General features: G+C 41.5%; 1 protein-coding gene across 1 annotated transcript in view; it reads right to left on the bottom strand.

Moving 5' to 3' along the window:
* The window catches only part of LOC131136994 (histone-lysine N-methyltransferase 2D-like), a 31,659-nt gene extending 16,949 nt beyond the window's left edge, over positions 1-14,710 (bottom strand). Inside the window, exons 1-31 of the mRNA XM_058084412.1 lie at positions 14,434-14,710; positions 12,312-12,394; positions 12,057-12,168; positions 11,213-11,415; positions 10,987-11,096; positions 10,735-10,897; positions 8,999-9,170; positions 8,489-8,603; positions 8,215-8,393; positions 7,825-8,126; positions 7,647-7,745; positions 6,802-7,550; positions 6,597-6,710; positions 6,392-6,505; positions 6,197-6,301; positions 5,508-5,689; positions 5,097-5,261; positions 3,443-3,552; positions 3,303-3,344; positions 3,036-3,209; positions 2,785-2,955; positions 2,580-2,702; positions 2,097-2,218; positions 1,634-1,769; positions 1,458-1,535; positions 1,291-1,368; positions 1,048-1,206; positions 889-958; positions 515-753; positions 361-434; positions 70-120 (exon numbers count right to left, since the gene is read on the bottom strand). Of these exons, the coding sequence (XP_057940395.1) occupies positions 70-120; positions 361-434; positions 515-753; positions 889-958; positions 1,048-1,206; positions 1,291-1,368; positions 1,458-1,535; positions 1,634-1,769; positions 2,097-2,218; positions 2,580-2,702; positions 2,785-2,955; positions 3,036-3,209; positions 3,303-3,344; positions 3,443-3,552; positions 5,097-5,261; positions 5,508-5,689; positions 6,197-6,301; positions 6,392-6,505; positions 6,597-6,710; positions 6,802-7,550; positions 7,647-7,745; positions 7,825-8,126; positions 8,215-8,393; positions 8,489-8,603; positions 8,999-9,170; positions 10,735-10,897; positions 10,987-11,096; positions 11,213-11,415; positions 12,057-12,168; positions 12,312-12,394; positions 14,434-14,459 (4,620 nt within the window). The 5' untranslated portion in view covers positions 14,460-14,710. The remainder of the gene's footprint in view (positions 1-69; positions 121-360; positions 435-514; positions 754-888; positions 959-1,047; positions 1,207-1,290; positions 1,369-1,457; positions 1,536-1,633; positions 1,770-2,096; positions 2,219-2,579; positions 2,703-2,784; positions 2,956-3,035; positions 3,210-3,302; positions 3,345-3,442; positions 3,553-5,096; positions 5,262-5,507; positions 5,690-6,196; positions 6,302-6,391; positions 6,506-6,596; positions 6,711-6,801; positions 7,551-7,646; positions 7,746-7,824; positions 8,127-8,214; positions 8,394-8,488; positions 8,604-8,998; positions 9,171-10,734; positions 10,898-10,986; positions 11,097-11,212; positions 11,416-12,056; positions 12,169-12,311; positions 12,395-14,433) is intronic.
* Between the last annotated feature and the right edge of the window lie 2,435 nt (positions 14,711-17,145).

The following is a 17,145-nucleotide window of genomic DNA, read 5'->3' as shown; positions in this document are numbered from 1 at the left end:
ACAAAAGTCAGAAGAACAACGATTGGCGATATGATCATCTTTATTTTACCATTAGAATATAAAACTCACCTTTTGTGCCTTATTGATCCTCTGAGCTGCTCTGTTGTCTTTTGCTTTTTGCTTTTGAGAGAAATTACATCATTCAATTATTTTTATAGAAAATGTATTTCAATTTTTTGTCTGTTCCAATGACTTTTAGTTTTTCTTGACGGCTGATACAATACTCCTTATGGCACAACTCACATATCAGGCCACAAAATAATATATTTTGCTCTGATTGCTTTGGACTAGAATAATAAGCCAATAAGAAAATAACACAATTAAATTGAAATATATTGGTGGTAAAATCAAACAACATACCAGATAAGGAACTTTGTCAGCTGCTGACACTTTTCTCCAAATCTTCATGATTTGCTTACAGCGACTTGCCCAGTCTGGAAGAGAGGAAAAAAATGAAACATAACATATAACATATAACGGAAGTCCATTACTAATAGTAGCCGTCCACACTCACCTGGGTAGTCCTGTTTTAGAGTAGGAAAGTTGGTGTTGGCATAAAGCACTGGAGAAATGGTTGATAGCTCTCCCAGCTCCTCGTCTTTCTCCCATCGCTGGAGACTGCGCTGGTTGTAAGACAGCCCATCACCTTCTGCCTCGGTGGGGGTTGGTGGGGAGGAAGGAGTCACTGGGGTGGAAGGAGTTGCCCATGGGCTCTCCTCACCCCCATTTGGACTAAACAGCCCTCCTTTTTCCCTGAAGATGATACAGTATAAAAGGCTTACAATAAAAATAAATACATTTGCATGCCTCTGTGTCCTTCAGTAAAATGGCATCAGAATTGAGATAGATAAATTCACTGCTAAAAAAAAGAAATGTATGACTTCCTACCGCATGTCAAAGAATGGTGACTGTGAAAGGCCAGGGAAAGCATCCATAACTCCAGCTGAAGGCAGAGATCCTGCAGGACATTTACAAATTGAAATCCCCACACAAACGTACATCCTTCATAACAATAATAATCTACCACAGACATCCCATTCTACACACCTGAGAGGAGAGCTCTTTGTGGCAGAGTGCTACAATTGAATTCTCCCTTATTACCCTCAGAGATGGGCTTCATACCCTCCAAGGTGGAGCCTTCTGAGACTCCCAGAACCTTCCTGAAGAACAGCTCAGAGTCCTGATTCTCTACCCCTTGTGGAAGACCTGACAAGCAAAGATGAGATGTGAAACACGTTAACACCTCATTTGACTTCTTTTTTTTGTCCACAATAGTTCTGCATAAATTACCTTCACTTTTTTCTGCATCAGAGTCATGAGGATCAGTTGACCCTTGGTCCTTCAGTGATGAGGATGGTGCAAAGACTGCTGAAAAAAAAGACATAAATATTTACAAATTTGCTGTTAATTACCTTCAAACAAAAGCACTAAATTAGTTCCAGAGTCCAGGTACAAACCTGTACAGTCTCCCTGAGGATTGGGGGCCTGACGCCCCTCTTGCTTGAGATGATCCATCATATGATCCTTGGCCTCAGCTAGTGAGTGAAAAAGAAGTACGGACGTTATGGACAAGATTTGTTAACCCCGTCAACACAGTCAAAAGTCTCGTTTGTCGAGTTCAAGTGGTCCTTACTCTCCGGAGAAGTCATTTTGACACTTGATGGTGCTGGTAATGAGGGTCGAAGAAGGCAAGCGGCTTGTCTCTGTCCGGGGAGTGTCATTACAGCCTTCTTGCTCAAGTCTATAAGTGTCTTTCCGAAGAAAGCTTCCTGCACGAGAGATAAGTTATTGATTATTTGAACAATAACTTTGATGATCGGTCTGTTTACTCGGTATCGGTCCGATACTGGCCAAATTTACCAGATCTGATATTCAACATTGTGAAAATAAGTTATCCTCCCATTTGGTGTGGATGTGGTAAGTTTGTGGCTTCTTACTTGTCCTTCTTCCCCACTCCGTTTGAATCCCTTTCTTAAATTTAGAATAAATAAATTGGTTGCTAACTAGTTGGCTTCAAACAAAAGCAATGATCGTGTGATTAAAGCGGGGGTCATCCCGAACGTTAAGTAAGGGGGCATAGAGAGAGATGAACAAACCTGAAGATATGCTGGAAACATGTCCTCAAGTTTGCTCTTTTTCCGTCCCCGACGCTTCTTGGCCTGTTCTTCACCCTCCAATGGTTTAGGATCCATGATGTTATCGGTGTCAGGATGAGGTCCTATTTACATGTAAAAAACAAATCATATTCACAAGTTAAAATCAAGTTGGATAAGGAGGTCATGGATTTTATAAACCAAAGTAAGACCCCTTATATTTTACAGAACTTGCATGTTTGCACTACGACTCGGACAACCTTGTCCTCATTTTTTTATTTTTTTTTGCAATAATACATTAGATAATGGCGTCTTTCGCTACCAAAATGGTTAACAGTTCATGGTGGTATATATGTAAAACAACTAATTCTTGTTGTTGATGTTGTAGCATCGTTGTTTATGGCTTAGATTGAATGAGTTAACAAACAGTTAATTTGCTCTGGCAAAAGACAAGGTATAGCACACTGAAACATTCTTGCCACTGACCTTCTTCGATGGTTCTCTCTATAGGCTGTCCATCTAATGTCGTTTCTCCAGCAAGTTGGGCAAAAAATTCTTTTTTCAATCGTGTGTGACACTTTCGTTGTCGCACCATGAAGCCTCCAATTCCTAGTGGAATTTGTCCATACTTTATACACAAATAGCTTACAAATGTATGACAAAGAACTATTTTTAAATCATGTGTGCTTACCGGGTCTGTAAGGTTTACGTTTTCTTTTTTTACCATCTTCTATATCCTCTGCCCCCCCTTTGAGACCCTCGCATTCAGCCACGCCATCAGCCCCTCCGTCAACACCGCCTTCTCTGTCGGGGCTCCCAGAGTTCTCCATCTTCGTGTCACAATCCATGGACTCCCCGCAGACTGGATCAATGAGAGCACATTGAATGAGAACACAAATATGGCTGTTCCATAGTCTACGAAAGAGCAGAAAATGTGTCAACCTTTTCCCTCTTCCCCTTCTCCTTCCTCCCTCACATCCATTCCATCGCAGCACAAGGTGCCAAGACGGGAGCGGCGCTGACGTCGCTTGAGAAGGGGAGACATGGATATGGTTCGAAGCAGGGACATTCCCGACTCGGTCAGCCACACACCCTCTAACCGGTAGAACTGAGGCTCTGTTGCATTGCATTGGAAATTATAGATGAAGAAAATTTATTGCTGAATGCATCAGCGATGAAACAAAAAAGGAATAAGCAAATTCTACTAACCTGGCTCCTTGATCTTTATTGAAGCCATAATGGCCGACTCGACTATAATGAAGAAAAAGGTAGAAAATACAACAAGAAATTATGTATTGAGCTTCTATTTTCACACATACATTTTTCATTTATATATGGTTCTGACTCACCAACAGGTTTGGGAACATATGGGCTGCAGGATGTACACGCAAAGCCTTCATCGGACGCTTGTTCCACTTCATCCTCGGTGTATAAACTCTCACAGACAGCATGGACCCATCTTTACACACACAAATACATAGTGTTACATGACAGTAATAGGAACTCATACAAATCATTTCCCCATTTGCCTTGGTTAGAGTCTGTTTCGGTTTGAGTTGGACCTTCTGGTACGGATTAATGACATTAACTAAGGCACCACTGTCCAACTGAATTCAAGGAATAACTCGTAGCAAGGTAAAAGTGATGTTACATTTTCATTAATCCCTGTCATTCGTCATTTGTGTGCATATTGTTTTAGTTTGAAATAGTTTTTTGCATGTTTTACTGTAACTATATAACTTTAAATACATATTTTTGTTAATATTTTTGGGTGCCCGAAACAGGCAAATTAGGTTTGCAGTATTTCCTATGGGGAAAAATTGATTTGGTTAGAGTACATTTCATTTTTTTCTCCTTTTGCCCTGCAAAACAGCACTTGTGACGAGGGGTGTCGTGAGACATTCAGTTCAGGAGAACAGACAAGACACAAGATTGGGACGAAGAGAACTAATTTTAGCTTTGCTTATAAGGAACATATACCGACAGTTAATAGAAAATGAGGTAGAAATGTACGCATATTTCTACTTGTAATTATACCTTGTGGATTTCTTGTTAACTTGGGTAGTTCAGCTAATGAGATGTCATGTTGTCACGGTTCATTGCACAAAAGTGGAAAACACATTACGCAATACTCAGTGGGTGTCTGCATAATTTGAGTATTGGTTTTGGAGGCCTACATAAAGGCCCCAAGAAGGCCAGCATTAGCCCAACTGGTGACTCTGCAGTTCTCTGCCCATGTGGGAGGTGACAGTGTGACCTGGATAGGTACGATTGGGCTATACCAGGGGTCAGCAACCCGCGGCTCCAGAGCCGCATGTGGCTCTCCAGCCTCTTTGTTGCGGCTCCCTTTGCAATGCTTGAATATTTTTTAGCACCCGTGTGGTGAAAATGCACGTCTTTGTTATGAGTTTACAAAAATCCAACTTTGTGTGAGACCATGAATGCATCCTGACTGAGTTCTGACTGGTGACTGAATGAGCAGACAGGATACTATCCAGTTCTCTCTGACAGGTTAACATGAAGGGAAATGAGTAATACTTTTGAGTTATTTGAGTTATTAATTATTATTAATGAGTTATTTGACGATTCTAAAAAATAAATTAGAGCTCATTTAAAAACAAAAGTTTATCTCCAGTACTAGCAAGAGTACTCCAACTCGTCTTTTTTTTTTCCCTCCAATGTTGTTTTAAACATACAACGTTTTGCGGCTCCAGGCTATTTTTCTTTAGTGGGCAAGTGGGTGAAATGGCTCTTTTCATAGTAAAGGTTGCCGACCCCTGGGCTATACAATCAACAAAATAATGGAGTTTATTTTCATTTAGTGTGTGATTACTTAATTATTTTCCCAGGCAGAGTGCCCACAAAACATTTTCATTCTGAATGAGACATTTTGAAACATTTTACTCAGGTGATCTTGTAACACCCCTATTAGGTAGCGCCTAATAAATGATGAATTTTTGGTGAGGACTTTTGAGACGTGTGGTTGTCGTGATCAGCACCCACCGATCACAGTGCTGACACTGCAGGAGCAGCTCCTCCTCCATGAAGTTCTCACGGCATACTGGACAAGTGACGAGGCTGGCACAGGGGCCACAGTGAGTGTAGTTGTTCTGCCACTCACAGTGGAAACCTGGGGAGTTGGAGCCACACTGTACACAGCACACACACCTAGAAATAAGTAGAAACAGACATATACAACTCAAATTAAAAGGAATCTATGTGTCAAAGTGGATGATGTAAACATTTCTTCTCTTGCTGCAAACACCCATAAATGAGGGTTGGGCCTCTGAATACTATATACTATATACAAGGTCTGATGAATTCTTTACATAAATTGCAAATTTCAACATTTGCTTTGACTCTATTCAAATTTACAAGTGTGAACAAAGCTTTCACAGCTTTAGTCTTCTTTACCATTTGCATTTCCAACCACCCTTGGGTACTGTGTGCAGGGGCGGGTCCAAGCAGTAGGTGTGATAGCTGACATCACAGTCATCACACAGCAGCAGGCGGGAGGGGTCTGAAGCCTTTCCACAGACTTCACACACGATGCATTCCAAACAGCGCCAGCCCTTGCGGAGCATCGTCTTTGTGATCTGCAGAAAATGTAATGTAGGGTTTATTTAGACTGATTAATTACTTTGTTTAGGAGGATGACAATGGAAATGTTTCGGGGGTGTCCCAATACAACTTTGAATCAGCTAAGAAATGTCCTAGAAGAAACCGATTCATACAGTTTTACCGAAAATGAGACTTTTGTCATCTGAAAAACAGGTAGCTTGAATGTCCTGAAGGTGTTGAAATGGCTTGTCTAATTGAGAAATATGGACATTGGACATTGAAAGAAATCTTAGAAGACGAAGGAGTAGCGTCACAAAAATAATAAATAAAAAAAGATTGACAAAAGTATATGCGAACAATGGCCGGTTAAGGCTTGACCTGTTTGCCTATCCAGGCAGCTGCAGCCAGGTCGGGAATCGACTGCTTTATCAGAGCGCCAATAACAGTGATTTTAGATGCAGGCCGACATTATCCGTTACTCAAATTTATCGACCCTTTATCCAACATAAATATCGGGACATCCCTGGTAATGTCGTACTTACCTTGCTGTTCACGCAGTAAGGATGGTAACACTGGGCACACTGCGCACAAGCTAATAACTGTCCCTCGGCACCCTTTCCAAAACTGCCACACACCACACACATATCCTAAACACATATGAAAGGGAGAAAGAAAATGTTGAATCGAATAGAATATGCCATAATTCACAGGCTTAAATTGAAATAAAATGGTTATACCTGGAGCAGAACAAATTTATCAGTGTTTGAGAAAAGAACGACTGTGTTCTGCATAGTGTCATCCTCCTCATCCTCCTCCTCCTTACTTATTCCAGAGTCTGTGGTCATGCTTAGCTGAGGACAAAGAACACGGAAAAAAATGGTTACATTCTTGTCGCTGTGCCGTATAATGAACTCTGAATATGGTATGCAGAGTTTGGCTCACCAAGAAAGCATCGATGCAAGAGGCCATGGCTTTGAGGCGGGACCTCCCACCACGCCCTCTCCCTCCACCGCCTCCTCGAGGTCGACGCTTCCCGGGGAAACTATTGCTTCGCCCCTGCAAGACAGAAGTGCAGTCAGGATGATTCCGTCCAATTGTGACAATATCAATAAATTGAAACAGAAATGTTTAAAAAGCGAGCTCCGACCTGTTTTACCCGTGAGCGGCCAGGGGATCCTCTGCGTTTCACCTTCTCTCCGTCACTTCGGAAGGGTTCAAAGGGAAGCGAGTCATCGGTTTCCGTGAGCATGTTGTCCACATGAGAGCGGCCGGTGGAGTGAAGGCCAAGGTCCATGGAGAGTTGATGATCCGGTTCTCCAGGAGAGCCCAAGAAGCCACTGCTACTCTCATCTCCATGGCTCATGTTGGACAACTCATCCAGCAGTGACTCCGACTTAATCTGATGCTCGTGTTGCTCCTGCTTTATCTCCAAATCATGCCCTTCTTCTTTCATTTGCTCGTCGTCGTCTTCATCATCCTCCTCTTCAGAGTGAGGAAGCAGCCTCTCCTCCAAGTTGGCAGTGAAGCACTCTTTTTGAGTGACAGGTGACAAAGAAAGATGAAATGATGACTGGAGCTCCTGGCATGACCGTGTGTCCTGCTCATCAGAGAGCGCTGCATGCTTTTGTTTCACCACAGATGCTTGAGAATGTGAGAACTTTGCCAGAATCTTACTGAATGGTTGGGAAACGGAATTTAACAACTCTGCTGATGCAGGTTTAACCACCATATTTTCAAGGCCCTCCTGCACGGCTTCTACTTTAGGAATTTGAGAACGTCTCTCAGCAATGGAATCCTGGAGAGAGTCCGCTTGGATCACCTGGCTGACTGGCTTTCCGGCTCTCCTATCATCACCAGGTAGACAAGAGGCACCTTGTTCTGCTGAGCACTCTCCATCTAGGATGAAGGAATGCATGTTATTACTTTAATCACATACAAATCTGCCATTAGTATGGCATGCTTTGTGTCCATGTGCAAATATTCTGCTCTTACCTGGAGACTCAAAGAAAGCATTAGGCCCCTCTGAAGTGCATTCTTTGTCCATCTTCAGCTCCTCCGAGGTTTTGTCACCTACATTTGTTGTCTCCGCACCTGAAGTGACAACTACTTGTATTATGTTGTACCAAAACTAAATGTTGACAAATATTCTATTGCTGGTGTTTTTCTTTACCTAGGTCCATGGGTGTTGCTTCTTCAGCCTCTTCTGCCAAAGCCATCTCTGATGTCCCTCCCTGGCCTTGTGTCGCCTCGGATACATCCACCTGCTCTTCTGTCATCATGCCCGTTTGGATTGTCATCTCCACCAACTGTATCCGTCCTTCAGTCTCATCAACTGTCTCTGTGGTTTGTGTCTCTGCTGTGTACGCCTCAGTGAGACGCTCCTGCTGCTGATGATGATCCTTCTTACATAGCAGGCATATGCTCTTGACTTCTGGGAGCTCACCTGGTAAAGCACACTCAATATGCACCCACCTGAGACCACGGAAAAAGATCATACAAACAATGAGTGATGAGGCCAAACGTGACTGAAACCCAAAGTATGTGCACACGTTGATCTAACCTGTGGCATAGGCTGCAGCACTGAAGAGCAACAGATGGGTTTGCAGCTTTCCTGCAGACGGCACACACCGAGCCGCGCTGACACTGGCAGGCCTCACACACAGCATAGTTGTCAAACCACTGAGCCAAACCTGGCACCACGAGACCACGGATCCCACACTCCATACATACACGACACCTCTGGAATGATTCAAACATATACAATATTGGAAATCATGAGGAGAAGCAGTCTCAAGAGCGTTAACAGTGAAATTCCTTTCCAGTTGTCTACATACTCTGCATTTCCATGGATCTGAGGGGAGAGAATCCATGGCTGGCTGGAGACAGAAGGTGTGGTAGCCCTTATCACAGGCATCACACACTAACATTTTAGAGTCTTCACCTGGTTGTCTGAGGAACAACAACATCAAGGATTACTCAAAATAAATACAAGTCAGTCAATTAACATGTGATACAAGATAACAGTACAGTCGTCCTTTGCAATATTGCGGTACCATTATAGCGCCCTCGCTCTATTGTAGTTTTTCAGAAACTCATGAATGGTAGACTGGTCTATCATTGGTCAAGACATACTGAAATTCAAAAGTCAGTAGGCGACATTGAAAAAGCATAAAAGGTCCCATTTAACAGTCAATCCTTTTTTGCGGAAATTGGTTTATTGCGCTCGGGTCTGGAACCAATTAACCGCTATAAACAAGGGACGACTGCATTGTGAAACAGCTAATAAATGTCCAGTGCACCGATAGATCGATAAAGTTGATTTGATTTGATAGGCATGAACTCACCTGCAAGTCTGGCACACTTTACACTCCGGGCACTGCCATCCTGCTCGCTGAATGGGCGTGGCCCCTATCTCTAAACAGGCCGCATGATAATGTAGACCACAACCCGTGCAGAACAACAAGTCTGCGAGCTCTCCCACTGAGTCGCACACTGCACACCAAGCTTCTTCGCCGGCTGTCAAAGTCAAAGAATAGATTTGGAATTGAAACAGAATGAGTCCATGCTGGTTTTGGTTCAACTAAAATGTGGATGTTGTAAATGCAACATAATGTACTGGCAGTAGCTGTAGTGTATTTTATCTACAAAAATGTGATTTAACATTAAGGGATGTAATATTTTTTGGAAGTATTTTCACTTTGTCCCATAATGCATTTAGTCTCAGCAAAGCATTTTATTGGTTACACCTGCTGGGATGCTGCAATGATGTCACCCGCCCTCTTGGGTACTCTGGCTCCCTCTGGTGGACAGAGGCAGCATTGCAGCACCCTGGCAGGAATAACCAATGTAATGTTTTGCTGGGACTAAATGCAATATGCGAAAAAGTAAAAATATTTTTTTTTCTAAAGTTAAAACTGATATTGGTACTCGTATATTTCTTAGGTACCTTTCGAGTGTTACGTTTCTGTCTGATGATTTTAGCATTCTTTTTAAGTCAGACTGTTTTCCAATGGGTTGACGAGCTTGTGGAGAGTTTCTCCATAGCTCATGATTGGCTTCTGTCAAAGAGCTACATCATGTGGTGGACATGTGCAGCTTACACATGTACAAATCTGTTTTTCTCTGTATGTTTAGTGGGTGCGGCTTAAATACCACACCCACTAATGGATGAGGGGTTGGATTGGTAATGGTTTCATTTTATTTGAACATGCATCGGGTTACAATGCAGTGCATCACATAAATCAATTCACACTCCCACATGTCCAAAGAGAGTAGGAAGAAACAAAGCTTATTAAATCATCTCTCTCCCTATCTGTTACTATTATATTTAGTCACTCCCAATATTCCAGGTATGATTTTTTTAACACATAAAGAACTGTATGGTAATGTAACCGTACAGTGATGTGATGGTGATTTTCTTACAGCCATAATAAAATAATGATCATAGAAATGTAAAAAAAACAAAACAAACACAACATGACCTGTTCAAGGCTGATTATTTTTCTTTTGCTTCTTGGACATTTCTCTCCAGGGTCAGTTCTTATCATAGAGGTTCATATAAGTATTTAGAAAGAGTTCATATGCTTCATCCACATCATTAGCACTGTACACACACACACACTAATAAGCTTTACTTCTTCCTTTCCACTACTTTTTGGACATGCGGATTTGTAAACTGTTGTTAGTAGGAAGCGTATGCTCCAGTGTAATTTGTGTTCATGGCTGCGATGAAGGCTATTGAGGTGGTTCAATAGTACAAATATCTGGGAACAGTGCAGGACCACAGGCTAACATTTGAGTCTCAGGTGGAGGCCATGTGTAAAAGAAAAAAAATCTCAGAGGATGTATTTTTATACCATGTTTTGCAGTTTTAAAGTGGATAACACTTGTGAAAATGTTCTGCTGAATAACTGTAACGGTGGTGGTCGTGTTTGGAATGTTTTATTTATTGTTGGTTTGTTGTCTATGCGATACTGCTGGCTGTAGAACAAATGGCCCCTTGGGGATAATAAAGTTTACCCTGACCTTTGCGTGCACTATGCAATAGGTTACGAATCCTGAGAAGACTAGCTTTTCTTACCCAGCTCTTCCGCCTTGTCTATGTGCTGTGGACAAAGAAGGGCCAACTGCTTCATGGATTGGAAGGATCCACTGGCTGCCGCGCAAGGAAAGTGGTAAAACGTTGAACAGCCCACAGTATGACAACGAATGGTTGCACCCAGCCTTTTGCAGTATTCACAAAGCTGCAACAAACCAATGTTGAATATCAACAAGTCATATTAGTGAAATAATCCTTTTTAATGCCAATATTTTCCTTTGACTGTGCACTTACCCGCTGCGTCCCTGAGATAACAGCCTTATCCACATTCTCCAACTCGTCGTCATCCATTTGTTTCACTCCCTCCGACCACACCGCACACCAGTGATGAACCCAACAACCCCCTGTTTATTGCAAGACCACTTGTCAAACCTCCACGTAAAATGAAATGCTACACCTGTGCCATGTATCTTCTACGTAATAAATATTGAATAATATTTAGTAATGTTGGGTTTTTAACCTGAGTCATCAAAGAGTGATGCCACACAGGGGATGTCCAAAAATCCAATGGAAGACAAGTCATCATTTCCAGGCTGGGGAAGAGGAAACGATGATGGCTGGAGAGCTGGTCGTTCTGAAGTTGGCCGAAAATGTCTCAGTTCCCGTTGTCCATGAAGGCTGCGCTCCACACAGTTGCAAAGAGCACAAGCCCTCGCACTGGCTCTATTTGGACAACATCAACCAAAGAGTACAACCTTGGTTAGCGTATATCCTTGTTCAGTTTACACCAAAAATGTTGGCATCTTGTCCTGTTATTTACACACTGTGTGAATCCAACTGTGTTTACTAAATTTTAACAAATTTTTTACAATGCAAGTCTATGAATTCTTTTTGATTACCAATGCTAAATGACCTACAATTGAGCTAAAAAAAAGGTTGCAAGTGGCAGCCCTTTTGTAAAGAAGGTGAGAAACACTATTGAATAAAGTAATAAATTGTAGCAAAGTATGAAGGTGCCATCTCTCCTGCCTAGCTGCTCGTCACTGCTGTCTTTGTCGACACAGGTCTTCAACCAATCTAAAAAGTAACGTTACTTGTTTATTTATCATTTATGTGCAACTGTTTTCTGCATGTAAAGCTATAATTGTAAAGCTATTAAAAATGTTTTGTGTCAAGTAGGGGTGCAAAGATTTGGGGGGGGGGGCTGTACATGCCAGGCTATGCTCAAGCCGGCTGAACGAGAAAAACTGAAACCAGCAAAATGCAACAAAATGCACAACTAAGAGCAGCACATTTCAGGGTCCAAACGTGTACCATGTAAGAAAAAAATCTGACATGCTGGCAGGTCAGCACAAGGAACTTACATAGGTGTGCTTGAAGAGGCTGTAGTAGCACCAGAGACATCCTCGGCAGCAAGAACAGCTTGGGACTCTCCATCAGAGGAGACGCGTTGTGGAGCAGAAGCTTTATCATCAGCTGAAAAATAAGTCAAACTCTTGTGAGCTTTATTTATGAAAACAAAGCAGGAGGTAAGGAAACTTTATTTCACAGTGCATCTACTACGGTATTACACAAGCTTGTGTGAAATATTATTATTCGTCAGAACATTCAACGATTACCTGTTGGCTCAGACTCGCTCTCTTCGCAGTTTGATTTCTGCTCGTCCATCCCCCAAGCTGATTCTGATCTCCTTGACAGAGATCTGCATTTTCAAAACAGAAATGTCTCATAACTAGGTTAATGGTCTTACATGCATTTTACTAAACATTTTACTAAAATAACAATCATGTGTTAATGAATAATGGGCACTGCAAATACCTGTATACAGCATATGACACATTACAAGGCTTTCCATAGAGATGGGAAGCTAGCAAGCATGCAGATCTTAACGATAACAGGTACAATACGTATTAAATGTTAACTGTGTGAAATAACAAAAAACGCTGTCACTCTGCACTCACCATGCTACTCGTTTAAAAACTCACACGATACATCGAGGTTGATCCAAATGCAAGTTATTCGTCTTGTAGTCACCGACTACTACAGTAAACCACCCTGCCTCCTTGCAATGATGAAAATAGCGCGAGTGTTACAGAAAGCTGACACACCGGAATTAACGCATAACGTGTTTATTCACCAAACAACACATAATCCAAACCGGAGAAACGTCTTGAGCAAAAGACACAAAGCAATAACCAACGGGGCATCTCGTATGTATTTTTAAAAGTAACAATAATTAAGGATACACAAAGAAAACAACTTCCGTGCTGAAAATTTCCTGTTGCAGCAGTGTTGTTGCCGTCTGGAACATGAGTCGAACAAACTTCAGTTCCGACCTGAGCCTCATGCCGCTAACGAAGTACAATAAATCAAACTATGCGGGGATCTATCTCCTCGCCATTGTTACGGCGACATAACATACAACATGGGGTCGTCCTGGATCGTGTTAGCCAGCGACTGTGCCGTCGTCGGCTTCATGCACCTGAAGACTAGCAAGCGACTTTGTACGCAGCTCCATTTCCATGCATGATAACATGGCAGCTTCCCTAATGCGCGCTCGTATGATTGTTAATCTCCCAGTCTCGCAAAATAAACGAACTCTACAGCGTAGCCATACCAATAACGACGTGAAGTGTGTGACAGAACTAATTCTGTAACTTAAATCGGGTGGTCAGCAAGTTTCAAAACAATCTTTTATTCGGAATTGAACCGAACAATCATGTGTGAGGAGTGAGGAACCTATCTATGCCTTTCACATTTTTTCCTGCATATAAGATTACATTTTGATAGCAACATCTACCAAGCTTATCAGATGAGGAAGTCCGTCATGTGTTTATAAAACTAAATTGTGATGATTTGAGTAACAGCGTTAGAAACTAACCAAATACAAAAAAGGCAACATAAGCCATTGCAAATTATGTTTATCGAAAACAAGAAGAGTACATTAGGCGGATGGGCACATTGAGGCAGGAGCTATAACAAAAAATAGGCTTCGAAATAAATATGACAGTCTGAGCACACTTCTCGGTAACAATGGCACACGTCGTATTTACAGGTGAACAATATAGTTACAGCCATTAATCAGCAAAATAATTTCTAAAAATGTATTTCGTAGTGATGACTTGATGGCCAAGGAGCGTACCGGTTAGCTATACACTGACACTGAAAGTACTAGGAAATTAACTTTTAATGTCATTTTATATGCTGTCCTTTTTGATAAAATGACCAAATAACATCTGCATTTTGTTGCCATGCCAAAAAAATATTTTTACAGTTCACTAATATCAATCATAGCATCATTACTCAATGTAAACACCGATTTCAGTGGTTAGTACTCCATCCAGCAAATAGCCCGGTCCATGTCCGTTGCGACTGACTGAAACGGGAAATCTACCAACTACCTATGGTGACGTAGCAGCTAAGTGTCCCGAAGAGTATAACTATACAAACTACGTCCACTCTCATGCATAACTGCATTCATTTCAGGAAATGACACATGATAACTCCAAGTTACATATCCTGTAGTGCGTTACCACATCACATTATTCAACCAGAAGTTTGCGCTCAGATAACATGGCTAGTTCTCCAGCAAATAGACAGCGTCATCTGCTAGAAGCTAACAGCTAAATGCTACGGATAGCAGAGCCTACATTACCCGGTCTAAGGTCAGGGTTAGTGTGTCTCTATTGATGCCTGACACGGAAAGTTGAGAAAAGTCACAATTGCAGCAACTGACCTTACGGAAATAATATTGTCTCTTCATACATCAGCAAAATCCAAAGAGCCACACTGCTTCCCGTAATGCTGATGGTCGCTTCATTTTATGTACCGGACTAACGCTGCGGCTAGCCGGCTGGAGGGAGAGTGGGGGAAGTGCACGTCGGCGGAAGGCAAGCTGTGCGTTTTGTGTAGCTAGCTTCTCCACTACATGGATGGCGCTGAGGTTAGCAGGCTAACCGCCACTTCAGCTTCGTGGCCGCACATACTAGTCAGGGAATGGAGACGCAGCCATAGTACCCATCTAGCCCAGTTAAAACGTTGTTGTTTTTTTACCGTCCTCTTCCAGCTAACCGACTTATGGATTTAGCTTGGATGCTAACAATCGGCTAGCTAACGCGCTGTTTTGGAATCCGATTTGTGCGATTGAGGGATTGCACTAGTGGCTCAAACATAATTTACTGCACAAACACCTTCATTTGTCACTGTACTTTATTCAGTAACAACATTGTCACTCAATGTCATGTAACCCTTATTGCTATCAGCATCTTCCTATTTAGGTAAACTGGTGCCGTTGCACAATTCTTATTGCGCCTCGGGTCAAAAACAAATTCGTCCGAAACTTGGATATAAAATCAACATTATATTAATGTCCTGTTGTATTTTGTTCACCATCTGCACTGTAGATGTTTTTTTTTCTTCTGATTGGTAGACAGAGCGCGCTTAACACTCGATATTAGGTCGTTACATTTTCCAAAACAGGGAAGCCATTTTCATGAGGTTGTTTTAATTGCAACAGAAAGCTGGATGCCTCCATCTGTGGCCGAGTGTGTGATTTATATTGTGAAATGTGTACCATTGGGGATTCATTTACACCGTTTCCTCCACTGTATTGTATCTGTACAGGTGCATGTACAGTGATGGGATGACGTTACACCTAATGGCTTTTAATATGATCATGTATTCTAATGACACTGCTATGGATGAGTGTTTACGTAGGATTGCATTCTGACAGCTATAACCCATTCTAGTAATGTCTTTAGTATAACACATAGGAATATACATCCCATTGTAGTAATGTCTTTAGTATAACACATAAGAATATACATCCCATTCTAGTAATGCCATTAGTATAACACATAGGAATTCAAATGTAGATGCAATGTTTGGAATTGTTACATTGTGTGCAGTGGGTGCACAGAGCAGCACCAGCCGGCGGAGTGGAGTGGAGTGGAGTGGAGGGGGGGGGATTGATCTGCAGTTTGACCCTGCACTTTGAAATACTTGCAGAAGTGCGCATGTGTGGAGGCCTGTGTGTGAGCCCGAAGAATCGGTGAAAAAGACTAAATGTGTCAAGATTTGTGCAGGTTAAATGACGTTAAATAACTACAGTCGTCATAAGAAAAATTATCAAAAGTTAGCCCGATAAATCCAGTATAGGTGCATGGACACTGTGCAGGTTTTTCATGGTGAAAATAGGTTATTACTGGTCCCCTGGACAGGATTAGTTAACTCCCCATTCATCTTTAGCAAGATTGGATTAGATTTTGGGGGGGTCGAGACCGTTTGGAGGACAGGCCGATTGGCCAATGGCCATAAATAGGAGGGGCGGTATTAAGGGCAACCCCTCCCTGCCATTGGTCCAGCGACAGCAGAGTAACCGCTCTTCCCATCTGCCTCCTGCATCTCAAGGATAATCCCTTAGAATACCTCCACAGATGTTTACCACGGAGCACATAAACACAATTTGTCTTCCATGTTGGATTTTTCATAGATTGAAGGGCTCAGGGGTTGAATAGAGAGACTAGATATGCTTTTATTTGGCTTACTCTTTGTTGTTTTGGGTTCCATATATAGTGTGAATACACATAACCTTCAAGTATTTCATTAAAACTCTAAAGTGTATTATTTTCAGTACAATACTATGTAAGTACCTGTTACCAAACAATGGGGTTAAAAAACAAAACACACAAGGGCAGTTTTTTTCCACCAGGGGATGCTGTTATGAATGTTTTTGTACTTTACATCCTGTAAAGCAGGGGTGGGCAAACTTTTTGACTCGCGGGCCGCATTGATTTAACAAAATTGACAGGGGGCGGGGGGGGGCAGACTATATAGTATTTTACATGCAACAGTCCTATTTTTACGCATGTTTTACATGTAAAAGTGTCATGCAATCTGCTATATGTGCACGTTGAAATCATTTATTTGATGTAAAGTGTGTTGGAAATTAAATGTATTATTATTTTTATTATTATTATTGTCTTCATTATTACTATTTTATATATATGTATTATATTAGATTTGTTATTATTAGTTATAGTAATGTTATTATCATTATATTTTATTATTATTATTGTTAATAATAACAATAATATTATGACTATTATTATATTAATATTATTAACAACAATATGAATATAATAGTAATATTATTATTATTAACAACATTCTTATTATTATTATTATTGTCATTATTTTTATTTTTGTGCTTGTGTTACTTTTTCCAGGAGCATTTTGTAAACAACAGACCACATCAAATAACAAAATTGATAAAGCAGCTACCTCAACCATCAAAAAGTTGGCCCAAGCCACGATGCCAGGTTATGTGTTGAGTTTAAATGAAATACTTTGGAAAAAACAGGCGGGCCATATTGAAACACTTGGCGGGCCGCATGTGGCCCCCGGGCCGTAGTTTGCCCACCCCTGCTGTAAAGCAAGTCCAAGTATTCATTC

This window comes from Doryrhamphus excisus, chromosome 10 (genome assembly GCF_030265055.1).
Source record: "Doryrhamphus excisus isolate RoL2022-K1 chromosome 10, RoL_Dexc_1.0, whole genome shotgun sequence".
NCBI classification, from domain to species: Eukaryota; Metazoa; Chordata; class Actinopteri; order Syngnathiformes; family Syngnathidae; genus Doryrhamphus; species Doryrhamphus excisus.
This window is presented reverse-complemented; position numbering and strand designations above follow the sequence as displayed.